Source organism: Bos taurus, chromosome 26, assembly GCF_002263795.3.
Source record: "Bos taurus isolate L1 Dominette 01449 registration number 42190680 breed Hereford chromosome 26, ARS-UCD2.0, whole genome shotgun sequence".
NCBI classification, from domain to species: domain Eukaryota; kingdom Metazoa; phylum Chordata; class Mammalia; order Artiodactyla; family Bovidae; genus Bos; species Bos taurus.
This window is the reverse complement of record NC_037353.1, coordinates 34,332,210-34,355,433: the sequence shown is the minus strand read 5'-3', so window position 1 is coordinate 34,355,433 and position 23,224 is coordinate 34,332,210. Positions and strand designations below refer to the sequence as shown.

The 23,224-nt window shown below is 36.7% G+C and overlaps 1 protein-coding gene across 2 annotated transcripts in view; it reads right to left on the bottom strand.

Annotated features, from left to right (window-relative positions):
- NHLRC2 (NHL repeat containing 2) overlaps positions 1-23,224 on the bottom strand; it is a 55,632-nt gene that overhangs the window by 7,417 nt on the left and 24,991 nt on the right. For both annotated transcript variants that reach the window (XR_009492943.1, NM_001083723.2), the window contains exons 5-10: positions 14,441-14,570; positions 6,649-6,748; positions 3,023-3,254; positions 2,338-2,460; positions 1,251-1,460; positions 12-231 (exon numbers count right to left, since the gene is read on the bottom strand). Coding sequence is in view for 1 of the 2 variants with exons in the window: in NM_001083723.2 (NP_001077192.1) it covers positions 12-231; positions 1,251-1,460; positions 2,338-2,460; positions 3,023-3,254; positions 6,649-6,748; positions 14,441-14,570 (1,015 nt within the window). In the remaining variant the exon portion in view is untranslated. The remainder of the gene's footprint in view (positions 1-11; positions 232-1,250; positions 1,461-2,337; positions 2,461-3,022; positions 3,255-6,648; positions 6,749-14,440; positions 14,571-23,224) is intronic.

Sequence of the window (23,224 nt, the reverse complement as noted above, 5' to 3'; positions counted from 1 at the left end):
TACTGTCATACCTTCAGCTGACAGAAACCAGCAACTGGAAGCTCCCTCAGTTAGCTTTGTTCCTGATGGGAGGTCTAATCTCAGCTTGAACTGCAGAGTCTGTCCGGGAGACGCAGCCACAGGGGCAAGTCTAATGCCTGGAGCAGATTTAGGTAGTTTGGGTAAGGTCTTTGGTTTTCCTGCTAGACAAGGACCATCCACCACAGCATTTTCAGATCTGAAGACTGGGAACTAAAAACAAGAAAATCTGTTTTCTAAAGCACAAGTACTTTACAGTATTGTAGACTGAGAGAGCTTATTTTCAGACTTCAGTACAAAAGTGAGGTTCAATGTCAAGGAAACTTGATTGCCATTTTCTTCTGAATCAGAATGCGTTTACTTAGACTTCCTCATGATTATTTTGTAGCTTCAAAAAAAACTTCATCCTGGCCAAAAGACCGTCAACATTTATGAATGAAATGGAATGAAATTAATTGTTTAATATGTTTATAGATAGCAGGAAATTAAAACTTTATCAATTTAAATGCAGTGGATATAATATACACTCTCTTATAATCTTCACTGCCAACTATAAGACATCATTCATCTCATATCAGAGATCTATGTCATGAGAAACGAACTTATTGTTATGATGGCAATCTGTGTTTTTATTTTAAAACACATCTTGGAAATTCCTAGAATTTTAGATAAAGAACTCCTGCATTTTCTGGACAAATGTGACATAGAAAGGGGTAACTTGAAATTTTATTAGAGACCATATCCATATCTTTAAAAGTAGAATGTATTTAAGTTTCCTCTCATCTTATTTTTAAGCCCTGAGAAATGTGGCTTCTAGACCTTTCTTTAAAGATTATTTGGTAATGGATTCACCATAGGAAACAAAGATTACACATCAGTCTGAGGATTGTTTAAAAATTAAAAAAACAAAAAACACTCAAACAATCCAACCCACATAGTTTGTGTGTATCAGTATGTCCATACATTTAAAAACAGATGAGTCTTTTTTTTTCCTTTTCTGAAAGTTGATCAAATTCTCTCCAACCTCTATTGTTTTTCTCAAACACTCTTGGCACAGATGGAATTTTTATTTTAAAAATAACAGGACATCCTTGGGAAAGGCACCCACTCACTGCTCTGTCTATATGCTTCACTTTCACCACCAGTGCTGGCCGACCAAAAGTGCCTCAGCTGTTGCTAGGGATTTCAGAACCTTTCTTAAAATGATGCCCCTTAACTTAAGGATTACTTACCACGGAAACTGTTTTGGTTTCTAAATCCAACACTTTAATTTGATGGTTATTGGTGTCTGCCACATATAATAATTGACCGTTCTCTCCAATACACAAACCTCCTGGTTCATTAAAAGTTGAGTCGGTAAAACTGGAACCAATCATATTACTTGCATTACCGGTTCCTGCTAGTGTTGTACAGTTTTTTGTTTTTGGATCCACAACTTTAATCTAAAAAGGACAGAACAAAAATTTATTTATCTGAAGCTCAGTTTCACATTTGTGGTATGGAAGAGTAACATATTAATTGGGAAGGCAGAGAATTCCTGATTGCTATTAGTTTTCTTAATAAACATCAGAGAAAGAACAGACACTTCCATATTTTCTTGAACAGCCAAACATTCAAATTAGTCTAAGGGGAGATATTTCATCCTGAGAGCTAAACACTATGAAATCCCCAGTTACAGTCTGTCTTCTAGAAGAAATCTTTGAAAAAATTATTTCATGTTCTTCTTTTCCCTCACAATGGGACACAGTTGAACTGACCTCCTTCTTAGGAACATCTAATACTGGCTGAGGATTTGCTACTTATGTTAGACGCTGTGATTCCTGTGTTTCAATTACGTTAAATTCATAAGCTTCTCATCACAAAATACTAATATTTATGTTCCAATGATTTTATTTTAAAAATGCATAGTAAAAATAAAATAGACAAAGAAAACAGAAATGTTGATGAAAACGAATTATTTGCTAACTATGCAAAGGCTCAAAAATGTTCATTTGTTAACTGACATATTAATTTCCCTGTTACCTGCCTTCTCCTTATTTACTGAAGATGTTACTCAACAGCTTTAGTGGCTTGCAATTCCCAATTTCTGGCTATTGTCATTGGGAATTTGTTTAGTCCTTTCCCCAGCTCAGAGTACTAACACATCATTTCTGCAAAGAAAGGACCAAAAAAGGAATAGAGAGGCTTATGTACAGTTGTCAAAGACTGTTACTCCTCCCTACAGTTTAGAGTGGCAGTTGTAGGAGGCTCACAGATCTTTCAGCATTTTAAATACCACAAGTGAAAAGCAGGGTATTATATAATTCTGTCAAGACTCACCTTGTGATTGTAAGAGTCTGCCACATACAGTAAATTCCTTTTCTGGTCCCAAGTTACTCCAAGTGGATGCTGAAGCCTTGCATTGATCCCTACTCCATCAACATCACCAAAAGCAAATAAATTCTTTTTTTTTGAAAAGAAAAGAAACAGCATGTATTAAAATTTTTTCACAGAACTTTGTTAGGGTATAAAGTGAAAATTCAGATGGCTGTACATGCTACTGAAGTTAAAGGGGGAAAAGTCTGATTTCATATAAATAGGGTTGGGGCATTTGACTGAAACTAGAAAAAAAATGACAGAATTCTGAACCTGATTTTTAATTTGTGGTTCTAAGGAATCTTATTCACAAAAATGGCACATCTGATTCAGGTCTACTACTCTGGAGCTCTTTCCACCCTCCTGCCAAATATCTACTCTTCATTTTCCCCTTGCTCAGTAATCACAATTTTATCCTTCCTTCCTCTCGGAAGCCTTGACATTTATACAGAATCAAATCAGATCAGTTAGCTTTTCTTAGGTGGTTTTGTTACTTGTGCTTCTTTATAGCCATATTTCCTTTGGTTTGACTTCCATTTTAACATGGATAAGTCCAAGAATTTTTTCCTTCCTAGGTCTTATTAACTTCACAATTGAGAAAATCACAAGCTGGCTTAACAGGCACACGGCGCAGAAGTGCTCTCGTTACCATGGGGTCTCTCTCCCCTCCCACCAGGTGCTTCACTGCTCCGTCTTTCAGCGACACGGTCCTCACTGTGCTGCTCTCGCTGTCCGCCACGAACAGGCAGCTCCAGGGACCCTCGGAGGCCAGAGACAGACCTGAAGGCTGGGCAAAGCCTGCCTTGTGCGGGTACGCGTTATTTCGATTCTCTTCATTTCCACTTCCAGCAAACCGAAGGCAGGTTCCTTTTTTTAACTCACTGAAGAAGACAAATTCACAGGTGAAGTGTCAACACTGTTACACTGACCCAGTTTAATTATTAAACAAATGAATGTAAATGATGAAGCCAAGGGTGATAGCATTATATATTTTTTTAAAAATCTGCTGATCTTGACCTAGTTAAATTGTGCAAGTAAGCTTTCATTGTGGTTTTTCTAATCATTAACTTATTTACCCACTGTATAGGGACCTTTCTACCTTTCTTTTTTTTTAAACATACTCAAAAGTGAAACTATTCTCAATGATTAAACAGGAGATCCCCGACAAAGTTAAAAATACATGAATAAAGATCACATCACTGATGGGATAGTTTTCCTCCAAATGATGAGAGGCAGGTACAGCTAGATCCCACCTTTACATCCTGGTCTCTTCTTAGCTTCATGCAATATTAGATTCTGAAAGGGAATTAAAAAGATCCCACTCTTGCCTGGAAAATCCCATGGACGGAGGAGCCTGGTAGGCTGCAGACCATGGGGTCACGAAGAGTCGGACACGACAGAGCAACTTCACTTTCACTTTTCACTTTCATGCATTGGAGAAGGAAATGGCAACCCACTCCAGTGTCCTTGCCTGGAGAATCCCAGGGACGGGGGAGCCTGGTGGGCTGCCGTCTATGGGGTCGCACAGAGTCGGACACGACTGAAGTGACTTAGCAGCAGCAGGTAATCTCTTCTAGCTCTTGAAAGTTCTGAGCTTAAATTTTCATTAAAAATATTTTATTTTCTTGCACATAGAGACCAGGCTTCCCTGGTGGCTAAGTGGTAAAGAATCCACCTGCCAACCAGGAGACGTGGATTCAATCCTTGGGCTGGGAAGAGTCCCTGGAGTAGGAAATGGCAACTCACTCCAGTATTATTGCCTGGAAAATTCCATGGACAGAGGAGCCTGGCAGGCTACAGTCTACAGGGTTTCAAAAGAGTTGGACATGACTTTGCGACTAAATAACAAAAGATATAAGAAGAGACTAGCAAAAAGAATTAAAAGAATCATTTGTGAAAGATGGGTGTTCATTTTAAAGTAATAATATGACTTCGCTGCTTTAATCAATTGTACAAATCCATTTCCTATGTATACTAGGGAAATTTCTATTTAAAGGACTATTGTAATGATTTCTTTGCAATATGGAGAAAGTTTTATACCTTGGTTTCTAAGTTTATGTCAGAGGAACTGTAAGGAAGACATGCTAGTGTCTTGTATTGAGGGGAGGGAAGAAGCTGACTTGGGATACAAAACAATGAGAGACTCTGTATCATTTTCTAATACTGTAAAACATTCAAAAAAAAGTCTAAAATGACCATCAGTCACTTACTGGTTAATATGACCCCAATGCTAATGTAGGTAGGGAACAAGGAGTGGAAGCAAAGGGATAGAAAATGTATAAATACAGCCATTTATTAAAGGCCTATTTATAAGTAATAACAAATATGCCAAACAAAGGAGTTAAAACAATTTTACAAAGGAGTTCTCTTGATAAAAGCTAGAAATAGTGGGGAGAAACAGTAACTTCTAAAAGTTCAGTAGTTATTACCCCTTGAAGGTCAGTGACAAATAACGCATCCTTGAATATGTAATACAAGTCAGTGTGATCAGACTGGAGACTTTTCTATTGTGAACGCGTGACAACTCTACTTAGTGAAATTTAGACGGCTCTTGACCGTCTAGGTCCAAAACAGTCATCATTGAGAACAACGTAGTCTGGTCATCTCCGCTGCTTCTTTTTTCCTCATCTATGTTGTTGGTCACCTCACTATTCAGCTTCTGTCAGCTCTGGCCTGGATAACAGCAGTGGCCTCCTCCTTGAACCTGTCTGTAGTGTTGCCACACTCCAAATGCTACCAGTGTTCTTTCAAAAACACAAATCTTATCACATCACTTCCCAGCTTAAAACTTCCTATAACGTCATGTAGAATAACTTTCAAATCTCTTAAATTCTAAGGATCTGGCTTCTACTGACATCACAAGGGTCATTTCGTGCCTGGAAAACCTCTCCCTTCTGAACTCCTTCCTACCCTCTGTCAGGTTCAGTCAGTAGCTAAAAAGGAGGTCTTAGTCAGTAGCTTCTTCCAGGAAGCGTTCCTTTGATACCTCAAATTTCATTTATATTGGATGTTCCTCTTGTTTATGTAAGAGACCATACCATTTCATCCCTACAGCAAAGCATAGTGCCTTGTTTGCTTAATAAATATTTTTCAATGGATGATTAAATGCTGCTAAACATCTGACAAAGCAACATACACACAATTCAGAATATCTGGTATTCTGGATATCCTCTCTACTGATAAAGGTAACTGAAGTGACTGGCACTTACGTTCTACAGTGATTTGATAGTCTTTATGGTCTATGAATTTCATTCATTTACTTCCGCAGACCTTCACTGAGCTCCTGTCGTGCACCAGATACTGTGCTAGGTGCAGGGGACAAGAAGTGAATGAGAAAGGGCCCTTTCCTTAAAGAGGCAGTCTAGTGGGAGAAAATAGCTTTGTAAACAAATAAGTGCAAACAAAAATACAGAAGTTGAGAGAGAGAAGAGGGGAGGATGGTAGGGTGAAGGGTGAGAGGGAGGGAAGAAGGGAGACGTGGGAGGGGAGGGGAAGAGAAAGGCTGGGGTGTTAGAAGAAGAGGAAAGGCTTTACAGGAAAAATACAAGAAACTTTGTAGAGACACTACTTTTCCATCTTTATACCCCTGACAGTGGCAGCAATGCTACCTACATTCACTGCACAGGCCAGGCACTAGGCTGAGCTTTTCACACATATTAATTCTCAAAACAAAACCTATGAGGTAGATAAAAATAAGGAAAACTGAGGCTTAGAAAGTTAAAGTGACTCTCCTAAGCTCATGTAGATAAAAAGTGGCAGAGCCAGGCTCAATTTCAGGCCTGACAACAAAACTGGAGCTATTCACCATTCTTCCATGCAGTCTTCAAATATCTGAATTGATCAGGGATATTAGAAATATGTGTTAAAAGATGTTTCCAGTTCTCTTCGTGAATGCCTGATGAAACTGCTCTTCCTAAGCTACTCAAGGTTGGGTGTGGTCCTAAGACATACTTGGGCTGATGAAACGTAAGTAGAAGTGATATGTCACTTCTGAGGAAAAGTTTTCAGAGCCAGTGAACACCTCACCACCTCTCTCTCTCTGCCAAGACAACTGGCAAAGCTCCAGATGGCGGCTGCTGCATCAGCTTGGGTGGCAGAGTAGTGCTCCCCCTGCAAACAAACCTTGTCTTAAGCCACCAAGAACCAGAGCCGTTCATTATGGCAGCATAGCCCCTCACATCCTGTCCAGCACAGTGGGTGTTACAAGGATGGAGACTTTCGGAAAAGGAATTCTGTGAACGCCATGTTTACCCAGAGAGAGACGTTACCACTTACTTTTTCTTTGGTAATCTGCCACAGTCCAGTAAGAGTGCCCATATCTGATGAGTCCCTGCCATGGCTATCCACAGAATGTTATCTCTTTGGACCTCTGGACCTTTATGAAAAGAAACAGTAATTATCATATATGTATCTGATTAACAAACACCCCCAGTTGTTTCAGAAATTTAAATTAAGGGAGACAATAGTATGTTTACAAATCATCTGATAGAAGGAAGTAAAAACATTTGCAATGTTTTAAGTCATTCTGGAAATTTTTCCATTTTCCTTGTGAAAGGTTTACTTCTTTAGACTTAAAAACAAAAATATACATTCACAGAAATCCAAAGTATTCTCAGTAGCAAAATGTCCCTCTATATCTCTGGGCACGATGTTTTTCAACATTTGATTTCTTATTTTATGTGACAAGAAATGGCTTGATGCACGCACTCCAAAGAAACTTTGGCAGTCAAGAACCTAAATTACACGCTTCAAGAATACAGGAATAGTTCTTGGAACAATTTCTCATGGAAGAATTGTACCTTTTAATAGTTTAAGAAATGTACATTTCCACTACATATTAGCTTTTAGGCTTAGACTCACATCACTACTGCTATTTAAAAACCTACTGTTTAATTGCGCTGAACCTTTCTCAAAAAGATATAGTTGACATGTAATAAAGCTAGGAGTACAATGTATTATACTTGTTTTCTAAAATTAATAAATAATTGTTTTTTAAGACTGATATTGCAACTTATTACAATGTGACAAGGCTCCATTTCGAAAATTAATTCTACTGTTAAAATTTTTAATTATTTTAATTTAAACTGAATTCTGAGTCTACTTTTACATGTAGTTGAGATAGTTTCACTAAAATAATTTGGTCAGATGTATCTTATGCTAAAAGAAATATCTTGGTAAGATTATTTTTTTTACTTTCTTTAAGTTGTTGTGTCCAGAAGAAATTTTTCTTCATTAACCTGTATTATTTTCAAGTGTATTTCACAGCAACAAAAACAAGGTGATGATCAACAAATTGTGGTGCTGTATGCCAAGCACGTTATAGAGAACATTACCCAAATCTTCTCAAAAGCCCTGGAAGACAGGTGGCCCTTTACAGAGGAAACTGAGGCTCAGAGAGGTCATGTGACTTGACAGGATCACAGAGCTAGTAAATGAAGGAACTGGAATCTGAACCCAGACAATCCAACGGAAAATTCTATTTAACATGTTGCTGCTTTCTCTGTTAATTGCTATCATAGAAATCTAAAGGAAGATAGTTTATTTCAATTTAATTTTTCATAGTCAAATACTTTTATAAACAAAAACTGTATTAAAAGTGACAACGGCATCCATATGCTCTGGGGACTCAGTCTCTGCTTAATCACTTTAAAACTAGATCAAAATCTCTTCATTATTATATTCTTATTTTATTTTGCCCTTGCCACGTGAAGACAAAGCTTAGAGGTGACCTTCTATAAGCCAGAAGAGAGCTCTCACCAGAAACCAATTGTGCTGGCACCTTGACTTTGGATTTCTAGCCTCCAGAACTGTGAGAAAATAAAATTCTGTTGTTTAAGCCACCCAGTCTGTGGCATTTTGTTATGGCAGCCCGAGCTAAGACATTCCCCGTGAATAGAAATGAGACAAGGAGATCTGCTATCAACACTTATTTAGCATCATATGAAGGTCCTAATTCATACAAGTAAGAAAAAGAAGCAAAAAGCATAAAGATTGGAAATAAAACTGTAATCATTAGAAGATGACATGAGTTTAAAGCCTAACTTGGCCAAAGAACTGTCTGGTTTCTACACAAGTGAAAGATCAAATCAGGTGTCCAACTTCTCCAAACAGGCCAGACTAGCTCATCTAGGGTTGAGGCCAAAGCCTCAAAGTAATATTAGTGTGAGCCTGTTTGTTCTTGGTGTCTGTGTACTTATTTCCTTTAGAAGCTAGGGGTATGAAAAAGAGTGCAGAAGCAGAGGCTGTGTCAGATTGGGATTCAGGAGTTGACATGATTCTACATATCAACTGATGAGGATAATGATGGGGGGTGTGGTGATGAAAAGGATAACCATTCAGAACACTTCCTAGTTTAAGGCACTGAGCTAAGAATAAGCCCTTTACATGGATTATTTCGTTTAATTTGACAACATTAGCAAGTCTTGTTATTATCATCTCTATTTTATAAAAAACTGAAATTCAAAGGGGTTAAATAATTTGTTGGTATTCACACAGCTAAACCTGGAATAATAATATTTTAGTGAGTTCAACTCCCTGGTGGCTCAGATGGTAAAGAATCTGTCTGTGATGCAGAAGACCCAGGTTCGATGACTGGGTTGGGAAGATTCCAGGGAGAAGGGAATGGCTACACACTCCAGTATTCTTGGAGAAAGCAATGGCACCCCACTCTTGCCTGGAAAGTCCCATGGATGGAGGAGCCTGGTAGGCTGCAGTCCATGGGTTGCAAAGAGTCGGACACAACTGAGCAACTTCACTTTCACTTTTCACTTTCATGCATTGGAGAAGTAAATGGCAACCCACTCCAGTGTTCTTGTCTGGGAAATCCCAGGGATGGGGGAGCCTGGTGGGCTGCTGTCTATGGGGTCACACAGAGTCGGACATGACTGAAGCAACTTAGCAGCAGCAGCAGCCAGTATTCTTGCCTGCAGAATTCTATTGATAGAGGAGCCTGGCAGGCTACAGCCCTTGGGGTCACAAAGAGTTGGACAGGACTGAGTGACTAACACAGCAGCACATAGCAGTGAGGCCAAATCCAGATTATCAGTGTTATGATCAGAATGAAGGAACTGCAGAAGGGAGCTTGTGCTTTATAAACACCAAGTCAATGTGATAATATTCAGATACAAAAATACAACTGTTTTATTTTATTAAAATAAAAACACATTAGTCACATTATATAAGATTTATTCCTCAAAAAAAAATTCTGTTTCACCTGATTAGAAGATAAATGTTATTTCAGAGCATAATAATGGAAGTCAGAGATGCATATTATCTAAGCTGTAAATTACCAGACAAGCATACTAAATAGTTGGATTTCAATCATTAAAGGTCAAATAAGTACAGCTAAATTTCTATCTAGGGAAATGCTGATTAAAGGGCCAAGGAAGGTTAATGGGATTCAGGCATACTATCTTTCCTTAAGTGATTTAAAATCAGGTAAAGTCTGAATTACTTAGAGACTAGCAGGGGATACTGAAAAAAAAAATTTTTACAATAAAAAATAATTCCTGGGTTATTGTCTTGTATGAGTAAGAATCAGCACAGATTTAATATGCACATTAGAAACATGGCAATGTTTCTGCTGAAAAATGATTTTATTGGAGTTATTTTTAATTATTTAGTGGATGACAAAGTTCTGACCATATTTAGAGTGATAATCAAAAATAAAGATGAAAAAACTTTGGCATAAATGTTAATTATTTTCATGCTTTTATCACTGTAACAGCATAATTGGGTTAAATATTCAGGTACTAGTTAAAATACAAACACACACATTTACATATTACATATATATTTAAAATAATCAGAGGTATTTCAAATCCCTTTCCTTAATGTCTTCTTTAAGTGTGCTGTTCATTATCTGAGTCTCTTCGGGGAGTATATATTCAACTGTATATTTATCTTTTATTTTCCATTCTCTGACCTATTTTATTTCCTTTTAAGATTTACTTTTTCTTTAAATATGCATATGAATAGATAAGTGTTCATTATAAAGATTAAACAGTAAATAAATATCCATGTGCATACCACCAGCTCAACAAAAGGCAGTATTATTTGAAAACCTCCTGCATCCCTTTATGAATATATCATCCTCCTCTCTACCAGTCTAAAAATGTTTTTTTATTATATTCTTCAGTTTTTAAAAATTACCATGTTTGAACGGCTCTCTCATTGTATAATTAGTCTTGCTTGCTACTGAACATTCTACAAAAACGGAACATTTTTCTGCTCAACAGATTTCCTAATACTCATCTATGCTACTAGGTATGGCTGTGGGCTCTTGTTTGCACTGCACAACAGCTTAATATATGAAGATATTACAATAAATACAACCTATTTTTCATGTTTTCCTTCTGATAATTCCACCCTCTTTCATATTCCTAAATATGGTAGAATTTCAGAAATATTCTATATAATTTTTAAAGTATTAAAGAATTTAATTGTTTACAAAAACAATTCTTCTTAACCACAGTCCCTGTCAAACTGCATTTAATCCCACATTTGCTTAAACCAGTTCTACAATTATATAACTTAAATGTATATGAATCAATTCAACATGAATGCAAAAGGGAAGCTATTTTTCTGAAAACAAAGTTAATACTTTGGAAAGACTCAATAAAGGCAAGTAGCTAAGTCAAATTATTAGTGAACTAGATGTGGAAAGATAACTGGAAAGAATAGCTTTAAAAAATTTCAGCCCTCAGTTTATTTTGCAGGTGTTTAAAAAAAACTCATCATGGTTTAAGGACACCAAAATAATACATAATAAAGACTGTCAGGGGACACAATGTATATTTATAGTTCTTAAAGCATTTTTAGTTTTACGATTCTCAGATTTAACAATTTTTTTCCTTTATGGATCACTTATCATAGCCAATCACTTCAATAAAGGATTCTACTGGATTTATTCACTTCCATTTTTATTTTACAAAGTATTTAGGTAGTTCACAAAGAAAGAAACCCTAGTAAGATAAATAAATTTAAAATAATAAAATTGAAGCAATAGGTAAAGAGAGAAGAAAAAAAAGATGCAGCCATACTAATATTAAAATATGAATGTCATGTTTCCATTATACTTTGCTAAAGACAAATCTAAGTTTCCCAGAAATTAATATAACAATGCAAACACGATATTTAAATCATCCAGGAGCTTAAAAATAAACTTGATACTGAGAAAAAAGTATAATTATCTATAACACAGAAAAGAAATTCTCTAGTAGATGTTCAGAGAGATTAAGATAGTAACTAAAATTAGCAGCAAGCCCTTACAGTAAAAACAGTTAACAGTCCCATAGGACTGTGTTTTGATGAAATATAAATATGAAACATATAAATAAAAATGAATGTAAAATACATTGATATGTTAAAATATTTTTAAATGAATGATATGATGCCAAAATATAGTTTAGTAAAAACAATTGTAAGGAGAGGAAGTAGTCTATGATCCAATTTCCCCATACCCTGACAAAATACATTAATCCAGGATTATATTTCAGAGTGATTTAAAGCAGTGGTTCTAAAAATGATTTTGGGTAACATACCACTTTGAAACTCTGATGAGAATCTGACCAATTCCCCCCAAACCTTAAGTAGAATTTCTGGGAAATTTAAGTACTTCACAAAGTCTAACCACAAATGCCTTGGGTATATTAAGACAAGGTTAAAAACTCTTGTGGTTTAAAAAAAAAGAAAACTCTTGTAGCCATTGTGATTACAGGACATTCCTACAGTATTTGAAAACCATTTGCTGTTAGCATTTGAAAGGTGCTGAGCTTATTTAAGGTTATTTAAATTCAAGATTATTCCTCTTGCCAAGTATCTGGAAGGGAAGTGATTTTAAGTTCAGCTCAGTTCAGTCGCTCAACTGTGTCTGACTCTTTGCGACCCATGGACTGCAGCACGCCAGACTTCCCTGTCCATCATCAGCCCCCAGAGTTTGCTCAAACTCATGTCCATCGAGTCAGTGATGCCATCCAACCATCTCATCCTCTGTCATCTCCTCCTGCCTTTGATCTTTCCCAGCATCAGGGTCTTTCCCAATGAGTCAGTTCTTCGCATTAGGTGGTCAAAGGACTGGAGCTTCAGCTTCAGCATCAGTCCTTCCAATGAATACTCAGGACTGATTTCCTTTAGGATTGACTGGTTTGATCTCCTTGTAGTCCAAGGGACTCTCAAGAGTTTCCTCCAACACCACAGTTCAAAAGCATCAATTCTTTGGTGCTCAGTTTTTTTTACAGTCCAACTCTAACATCCACACGTGACTACTGGAAAAACCATAGCTTTGACTAGACGGACCTTTGTTGGCAAAGTAATGTCTCTGCTTTTTAATATGCTGCCTAGGTTGGTCATAGCTTCTCTTCTAAGGAGCAAGCATCTTTGAATTTCATGGCTGCAATCACCATCGGCAGTGATTTTGGAGCCCCAAAATATAAAGTCTCTCACTGTTTCTATTGTTTCCCCAGCCATTCACCATGAAGTGATCAGACTGGATGCCACGATCTTAGTTTTTTGAATGTTGAGTTTTAAGCGAACTTTTTCACTCTCCTCTTTCACTTTCATCACTTTCATCATTAATAGGCTCTTTAGTTCTTCTTTGTTTTCTGCCATAAGGGTAGTATCATCTACGTATCTGAGGTTATTGATGTTTCTCCTAGCAATCTTGATTCCAGTTCGGCATTTCGCATGATGTACTCTGCATATACGTTAAATAAGCAGGGTGATAATATACAGCCTTGACATACTCCTTTCCCAATTTGGAACCAGTCCATTGTTCCATGTCCAGTTCTAACTTGCTTCTTGACCTGCATACATATTTCTCAGGAGACAGGTAAGGTGGTCTGGTATTCCCATCTCTTTAACTGTTAAGTTAAATGCAGAGCCACATGCTTTTAATGGTGCTTCCCAGGTGGCACTAGAGGTAAAGAAACTGCCTGCCAATGCAGGGGATGCAAGAGATGTGGGTTTGATCCCTTGGTCAGGAAGATCCCCTGGAGGAGGGCACACGGCAAACCTCACTAGTATTCTTGCCTGGAGAATTCCACGAACAGAGGAGCCTGGCAGGCTGCACTCATAGTGTCGTACAGAGTTGGACATGACTGAAGCAACTTAGCATGCACGCGTGCTTTTAATGATCTACTGAGCTAAGGTAGCACTCGTTTCCTTTCTAAAAACTGAGCCTAATAAAGATATAAGCCTCAGCACATCACTCCAGTTGGAAGCTGAGGGAGTACTTGTCAACAGAGCCAATATTTTCCTTGGAAAGCAATTTAGGTACACTCTCAATATGAGATAAACAACCAGAAATTCCATGCCATAAAGTAGGACCGAAAAATTTTTAGCCTAGAAAAATATGCAAGTACTCTACTAAATGAATCCAACATAGTAAAACATCTGGTAAAGTACACCCTGTTTTTAAACAATATAAATTCTGATTATAGGCGAAATTAGACAGTGTGTGTCTTTCTCTGATACATTCATGTAGTATAACACCTTCTAGGTCCGTCTATGTTGTCACAAATGGCGAGATTTCACTCTTTTCTATGACTGAGGAATATTCCATTATATATAAGTATTATTATTTTTTTAAACTACTCAAAATAAGCTATAATTTTTAAATTAAAATTTTAATAATCTAAAAAAAATCCCCAGTCATTTCTTGATTTGTTTTTCACATGGCAGTAAATAAAAAGGACACTGTTAAACAGTATACTGCATGAATAACCTTTTGAAATTTTGAAACTATAATCCTTCCAATTTAAGAATATTCAGAACTATCTTAATCGAAAACTGCAACTAAGATGAAATTCTTTAACATTAGAGAAATATATAATCTATCGTGTATATAAAACATGCATGTAATGTCACATGTTATATATAATTATATAGTTATCCTACCTTCTATATGTTATTGGTAGCTTTGCTTTTATGCAATTAACAAATCCCAAGTCATGGATATAAAAGCATAAAATAACTAGTAATGATTAATCCAAATGAATGTTCCTATAATATTTTAAAAATCTTACTTTAACTCAGCAAAATTTACTTATTTAATATCAAGTTTACATACCTGACCTTCCAAAAACTACATCCCAAGGGGAACTAATGGGCTGTTCATCTCCTTTAGCTCCACCTTCTTTATCTGTACCTTGAATTCCAATGCCAGCCACAGTGCTCACCATCTCAGCTTCTAGGTCAATCTATAGAAATTAATACAGGTTTTATACAATGCATCTATTTACAATAGAACATATAGAAAACATGTGCTTTATTTATTCTATGTGTGAACTTATTCTATATTAAAAAAACTGAGTGGTTTTGTATGTAAAATAAAAAAGGAAACGTGCAACATAAATATTTTTAAAAAAGCTTAAGAAAAAAGGTTTATCAAGTACACGGTGATCTTGTTATTAAAATGCATAAAACTTAGTCCTTTTCACTTCTCTATCCATCCATTCCCCTACTTTCCTCTTACCCACTCGCCTTCATCATGCCTCTACCAAAACCGGTATTGAACTCAACTATAAAATATTCTAAAAGAAGGTGACATTTGAAAATGTAAAGCAGCATCAAGAAAAACACTTCTTAAAATTAAATGTATATTTCAATTGTGCTTGGTTAGTAATTAACACATTTAGAATTTAACATGTGGCAAGCACTGACCCCATCTATCCATCCAAACTCACATATCCCTACAACTGTGATTTTGATTATTTCAGAGGAAACTGAGGCACAGATCATTAAGATCCCAACACCCCAGAGCCAGTAAGTCCAGGATCTTGGACTTCCAGCTCTACTACATGCCTCTGCTTCATAAACCAAAAAACTAACGCATTCTACTGAAAAAAAAGATACTCTGGTTTCATCTCCTGAGACTTTTCAACATCTCATGAAAATTTTCAAACACAGAGAAAAGCTGAAAGAATTTAACTCGAGTGCTTCATTGTTTCAGACCTCCGTTTTCTTTTGAGGCAAAACTTACAACAAAATGTACAAATCATAAGTGTACCATCTGATAAATTCTCAAAGATACAGAAACTTGTGTAGCCCCCAACGTACATAAAGATACAGAACGTTACCGTCACTCCAGAAAGTTCCTTCACACCTCTTTCCAGTCATCCCCAACTCCAGTGGCAAACAGTATTAAATTTTTTTTCCCATCATAGATTAGCTGTAACTCTTCTAGGATTTCAGATAAATGAAATGATACAGTAATGAACTCTTTTTTGAGGCTTCTTTCATTTAACATGTTTGAAATTTATTCATGTTCCTTTTGATTGCTGAATAGTATTCCATCAAAAGAATATATCACAGCTCATTTACATATTTTTAAAAAATGTATTATTATTTATTTGGCTGCACTGGGTCTTAGTTGAGGCATGTAGGATCTTTAGTTGCAGCATGTGAGAACTAGCTTCCTGACCAGGGATTGAACCTGGGCCCCCTGCCTTGGGAACTCAGGGTCGTAGCCACTGGACTACCAAGTCCCTCATTTATATATTTTCTTACTGATGGACACCTGGGCTATTTCCAGCTTGGGGGCCTTTAAGTAGGGATGCTATTTACATTCTCATATAAGCCTTTTTGTGGACATGCTTTCGCTTTTCTTGGGTATGTACACAGGACAGTAACTGCTATGTTATAGGGCAGGTGTATTAGCAGCTTGATATAAAAACTTCCAGAAGGTTTTCTCCAATGGTCTATCATTTTCTATTTCTACCAATAACGTATGAGAGTTCAAATTGCTCCATATCCTCGCCGACCTCTGGTATTGTCGGTCTTTTTTTTTAATTGAAGGATAATTACTTTACAGAATTTTGTTGTTTTCTGTCAAACCTCAACATGAATCAGCTATAGGTATACATATATCCTCTCCCTTTTGAACTTCCCTCCCATCTCCCAGTCTTTTTAATTTTAATCATTACAGGGGATATACATTGATATTTACTGTGGTTTGAACTCACATTTCCTTTTCAACTCACAATGTTGATCATTTTTCTATGTACTTGTGGTTACTATCATATCTGCTTTTGAAAAATGTTAAAATCTCTGGCTCATTTTTTATTGGGTTGTCATCCCATTTTTCAGCTGTAGATACCTTTATATTACACAGATACTAATCCTCTTCATAGATGTATTTTTGTGAATTTTTGTGACTATTTTCTGATAGACTGTGACTTTTCACCTTAATTATTTTGTGGCTACACCATGTGGTTTGTGGGATCCTAGTTCCAATGGCACCCCACTCCAGTACTCTTGCCTGGAAAATCCCCTGGATGGAGGAGCCTGGTAGGCTGCAGTCCATGGGGTCGCAAAGAGTCGGATACGACTGAGTGACTTCAGTTTCACTTTTCACTTTCATGCACTGGAGAAGGAAATGGCAACCCACTCCAGTGTTCTTGCCTGGAGAATCCCAGGGGCGGGGGAGCCTGGTGGGCTGCCGTCTATGGGGTCGCACAGAGTCTGAAGTGTTTGGATTGGGACTGCATTAAGTCTATAGATCAATTTAGAATAAAATGAATTTTAATACTGAGTTTTGCAGTCCAATACTGAGTTAATTTTTCTCAGTTCAGTTCAGTTGCTCAGTCATGTCAGACTCCTTGTGACCCCATGGACTGCAGCATACCAGGCCTCCCTGTCCAGCATCAGCTCCCGGAGCTTGCTCAATCAAACTCATGTCCTTTGAGTCAGTGATGCCATCCAACCATCTCATTCTCGGTCATCCCCTTCTCCTCCTGCCTTTGATCTTTCCCAGCATCAGGGCCTTTTCAAATAAGTCAGCTCTTTGCATCAGGTGGCCAAAGAATTGGAACTTCAGCTTCAGCATCAATCCTTCCAATGAATATTCAGGACTGATTTCCTTTAGGATTGGCTAGTTTGATCTCCTTGCAGTCCATGGGACACTCAAGACTTCACTCCAAAGACAGAAATATAGATCAATGGAACAAAATAGAAAGCCCAGAGATAAATTCACGCACCTATGGACACCTTATCTTCGACAAAGGAGGCAAGAATATACAATGGAGAAAAGACAATCTCTTTAACAAGTGGTGCTGGGAAAACTGGTCAACCACTTGTAAAAGAATGAAACTAGAACACTTTCTAACACCATACACAAAAATAAACTCAAAATGGTTTAAAGACCTAAACATAAGACCAGAAACTATAAAACTCCTAGACAAAAACACAGGCAAAACACTCTCTGACATAAATCACAGCAGGATCTTCTATGACCCACCTCCCAGAGTATTGGAAATAAAAGCAAAAATAAACAAATGGGACCTAATTAAACTTAAAAGCTTTTGCACAACGAAGGAAACTAAGTAAGGTGAAAAGACAGCCTTCAGAATGGGAGAAAAATAGCAAACGAAGCAACTGACAAAGAATTAATCTCAAAAATATACAAGCAACTCCTGCAGCTCAATTCCAGAAAAATAAAAGACCCAATCAAAAAAGGGCCAACAAACTAAACAGACATTTCTCCAAAGAAGACATACAGATGGCTAACAAACACATGAAAAGATGCTCAACATCACTCATTATCAGAGAAATGCAAATCAAAACCACTATGAGGTACCATTTCACTCCAGTCAGAATGGCTGCGATCCAGAAGTCTACAAGCAATAAATGCTGGAGAGGGTGTGGAAAAAAGGGAACCCTCTTATACTGTTGGTGGGAATGCAAACTAGCACAGCCACTATGGAGAACAGTGTGGAGATTCCTTAAAAAACTGGAAATAGAACTGCCATATGACCCAGCAATCCCACTGCTGGGCATACACACTGAGGAAACCAGAACTGAAAGAGACACGTGTACCCCAATGTTCATCGCTGCACTGTTTATAAGCCAGGACATGGAAGCAACCTAGATGTCCATCAGCAGAAAAATGGATAAGAAAACTGTGGTATATGTACACAATGGAATATTACTCAGCTATTAAAAAGAATTCATTTGAATCAGTTCTAATGAGGTGGATGAAACTGGAGCCTATTATACAGAGTGAAGTAAGCCAGAAAGAAAAACACCAATACAGTATACTAATGCATATACGTGGAATTTAGAAAGATGGTAACGATGACTCTATACATGAGACAGCAAAAGGGACACAGATGTATAGAACAGTCTTTTGGACTCTGTGGGAGAGGGAGAGGGTGGGATGATTTGGGAGAATGGCAGTGAAACATGTATAACATCATATGTGAAACAGATCTCCAGTCCAGGTTCAAAGCATGAGACAGGGTGCTCGGGGCTGGTGCACTGGGATGACCCAGAGGGATGGGATGGGGAGAGAGGTGGGAGGGGAGTTCAGGATGGAGAACACATGTACACCCGTGGAGGATTCATGTCAATGTATGGCAAACCACTACAATAAAATTAAAAAAAAAAAAAAAAAAAAAGAGTTTACTCCAACACCACAGTTCAAAAGCATCAATTCTTCAGTGCTCAGTTTTCTTTATGGTCCAACTCTCATATCCATACACGACTACTGGAAAAATCATAGCTTTGACTAGACGGACCTTTGTTGGCAAAGTAATGTCTGTGCTTTTTAATATGCTGTCTAAGTTGGTCATAGCTTTTCTCCCAAGGAGCAAGCGTCTTCTAATTTCATGGCTGCAGTCACCATCTGCAGTGACTGCAATGTTTTATGGTTATGTATTTCTAAAAATTTATTCCAATATTCTATTTTGGTTGCTAAGTAAACAGAATTTTAAAATTCCATTTCCAGTTGACTGTTACTAGTATATAAAAATATGGATCTTTTTACATTGACTTTGTAGTTTGTAACCTTCCCAAATTCACTTATTAGTTGGAGTAACTTTGTATAGATTACTTTGTAAGATTGTATAGATATATATAGAAAATATACAGATAGATATATCTATATAGATAGATATTATATATATATATATATATATATATAATCTTACTTTGTAAGATTGTATAGATACAGTCTTCTATGTACATGACATGTCTCTGGCAAATAGTTGTTTTTCTTCCTTTTTATCCTATATGCCTTCTATTCCTCTTTTTTGCCTCATTATAATGGCTAGTACTTTCAGTACAATGTTTAATAGGCATGATGAACGTGATCATGCCTTGTCTTGTTCCCAATCATGAGGCAAAAGTATTCAATACTTTGCATTAAGTGTAGCTGTAAGCTTTTTGTAGATGATATTTATCCTATTGCAGACACTCATTTCCATTTCAAGTTTATTAACTTTAACATGATTAAATGTTTTCCAGTTTTTTTCTGAATCTAGTAAAGCATCAGATGGCTATTTCATTCTGTTATTATGGCAAATTACATTGATTTATTTTGGTGATATCCTCTTGCATTATTTTGGGTAGCTGCTCTATAATCTTCTGAAATTATAAAAAATGTTAATCAATGTAACTTTATATTTTTATTGCAACATATAATCTGCAAAAATACAAAAGGCAGCCAGGGATGGGTTCTTGAAATAGATCTTGATTTAAGACTTCCCTGGTGGCTCAGGTGGTAAAGCATCTGCCTACAATGTGGGAGACCTGGGTTCGATCCCTGGGTCGGGAATATCCCCTGGAGAAGGAAATGGCAACCCGCTCCAGTACTCTGGCCTGGAAAATCCCATTGACGGAGGAATGTGGTAGGCTACAGTCCATGGGGTTGCAAAGAGTCGGACACAATTGAGCGACTTCACTTTCACTCTCTTTTCACAGAAACTGATAGGATAGTTTAAAAATTCCTCTTGGAGAAAGCCTGGGCCTAGGTAATGTTATAGGAGTTTTAATAAATATTCAAAAACCATTAATTCCTATGTGAGGCAAATTATTCAAAAAAAACAGAAAAAAAAGAAAAAAACTCACTTGATGAGATCAGTATGACCTTGATCCAAAATCAGGTGAGAACAGAACAAGAAAATATAGAATTTATGAATATGAATTTTATAACATTGAATGTAATTTTGGATAATCAAATCTAATTTGGCTTTTTAAAAAAATCATGATTAGGTAAGTTTTATTCCAGGGATAAAAAGATGACTCAACATCAAATACACCTAATAATATAACTCATCACATCAGTATACTACAGGCAAAAAACTATACAATTATTTCCATAAATACAGAAAATGCATTTAATAAAATTATATAATAATTCTTAGTAACTAAGAGAAAATTTCTTAACTTCATAAATATTTTATTTCCCAAAGCTACAGAAAATGCATGTAAACTTCTGGAGAAAGTTTACTTGCATTCTATTTAAGACTATGAGCATGACAAGATATCTACTATTACCATAATGCTTAAAAGCAATATAATAAAAGGTAATGAAGTATAAAAATGAAAAGGGAAAAGATAAAACTGTTGTGTGTTTTTTTCAAAAAATATATTCACATGAGAAAGAAACAGAAGTTTTTGCAGAAATGGCTAAGTTGATCCTAAAATTCTTGTAGAACTGAGAGGGATTCAGGAACGGTCAAAAAATGTTGACAAATTAGTAGGAAGACTCATACTTTCTGATTGCACAACTTATTAAGTTATGACAATCAAAACAGTGTGATTTTACCATAAAGACAGAAAAACAGACCAATGGAACAGACGTGAAAGTCTGGAAATAAACCCATGCATGTATGAATAATTGATTTTCTAAAGGCTGCCAAGACTACTCAAAGGAGAAAGAACAGTCTCTTCTATAAATGGTTCTGGGATAACTGGATGTCCACATGTAAAAGAATGAAGTTGAACCCTTAGCTATGCCAAGTTTAGACAGCATATTCAAAAGCAGAGACAAAGGTCCATCTAGTCAAAGATACGGTTTTTCCAGTAGTCACGTATGGATATAACAGTTGGACCATAAAGAAGGCTGAGCACAGAAGAACTGATGCTTTTGAACTGTGGTGCTGGAGAAGACTATTCAGAGTCCCTTGGACTGCTAAGTGATCAATCCAGGCCATCCTAAAGGAAATCAGTCCTAAATATTCATTGGAAGGGCTGATGCTGAAGCTGAAACTCATCCTTTGGCCACCTGATGCAAAGAACTGACTCACTGGAAAAGACCCTGATGCTGGGAAAGATTGAAGGCAGGAGGAGAAGGGGACGAGAGAGGATGAGATGGTTGGATGGCATCACCAACTCAATGAACATGAGTATGAGTGAGGTCCAGGAGATGGTGAAGGACAGGGAAGCCTGGCACACTGCAGTCCATGGGGTCACAAAGAGTCGGACTGGGTGACTGAACAACAACAACCCCCCCAAAGAAATAAAAATGTATGCCCACACAAAACTTCTATGTGAATTATTTGTAATAGCCAAAAATTGGAAACACCCTAAATGTCACCAACTGGTTACTGGATAAAATGTGGTTTATACATGCAATGGAATGCTCTTCAGCAGTATAAAGGAACTCCTGACATGTTACATCATCAGTGAACCTCAAAAACATTACACAGAATGAAAGAAGCCAGACACACAGACCATACATTATATGATTCTATTTATATAAATGTTCAAAAGAGGCAAATTTATACAGAAACTGGGGGATGGAAATGGGGATTAATTATAACTAGGTATGAGGGTTCTTACTAGGAAGATGAAAATGTTCTAAAAATGATTTATGATAATGGTTTCACAACTTGTTAAATTTACTAAAAATTCCTAAATTATATACTTGAAACGGGTGACCTTTATTCTATGGAAAATATATCACAATAAAGTTCTTAAAATACTACAGATTTTATAAGGTCACAAACAAATAAAATACTACAGGTTTTATAACAAACAAATAAATAGATGTCACAAACAAATAAAAAGATGTGAATTAAACACATCAGAAAGGCTGCCTATAGGTGTACTTATGTACAGGGAATGGCAGGGGAGACAGAAACGGAGATGAAGAGGAATTTACAAAAGTAAGTAAATTATTTCTAACAAGAAACAGGCTGACATGGAACAAAGATGTTCATGAGGTATAAATACAGGAGTATGGTCCACCCTCTGCAAATGAGATCTTAAAAACGTAAAATAAACATTTTTATAGATTTAAAAAGAGAGGAAGAAATAATTCTACATCATTTCCATTTTTTGAAGATACTAAACTGTAAAGAGTTGACTCATTGGAAAAGACTCTGATGCTGGGAGGGATTGGGGGCAGGAGGAGAAGGGGACGACAGAGGATGAGATGGCTGGATAGTATCACTGACTCGATGGACGTGAGTCTGGGTGAACTCCGGGAGTTGGTGATGGACAGGGAGGCCTGGCGTGGGGTTGCAAAGAGTCGGACACGACTGAGCGACTGAACTGAAACTGTCATAAAATATAAAAATGACTCCAAGTAACCTATATTTCTTATGATGATTATGCTATCAATACTCTAATACCCACTAAGTTCTAAAGCAAGAGAAATTAATGTGTAATCAAAAAAGGACAAGTATTCCCTCTACCTTGTGGGCTAAATACCTTACTACTTCATTATTCTCTTCGATATCTACGATACTATGAATTTTAGAAGCACAGACCCAAAAAAGATAATGATAAAGAAATACTGACCTTTAAGGAGCAACGTAAAATCACGGTTGCCCAAAGTACACAACGTTAAGTTATTAGTCCTATGAAAAGTTCTGCTAAATAGGGCTTCTTGGTCAAGTAAGTTTAGAAATACTGCACACATATCCCCCCACTAACGTATGCACAATATATGGCATATTAAAATCTAAGAAATTCTCTAAGATGTTTAAAAAACAAATCTGCTTTAATTTACAAAGCCACAAAATCTTTTTCTCATGTAACATCTTTTCATATTAGGATGAATATACACTTTAGAAAATGCTTCATTCAACAGATGTTACTTGCTCATAAATTTATTCAATAAATATCT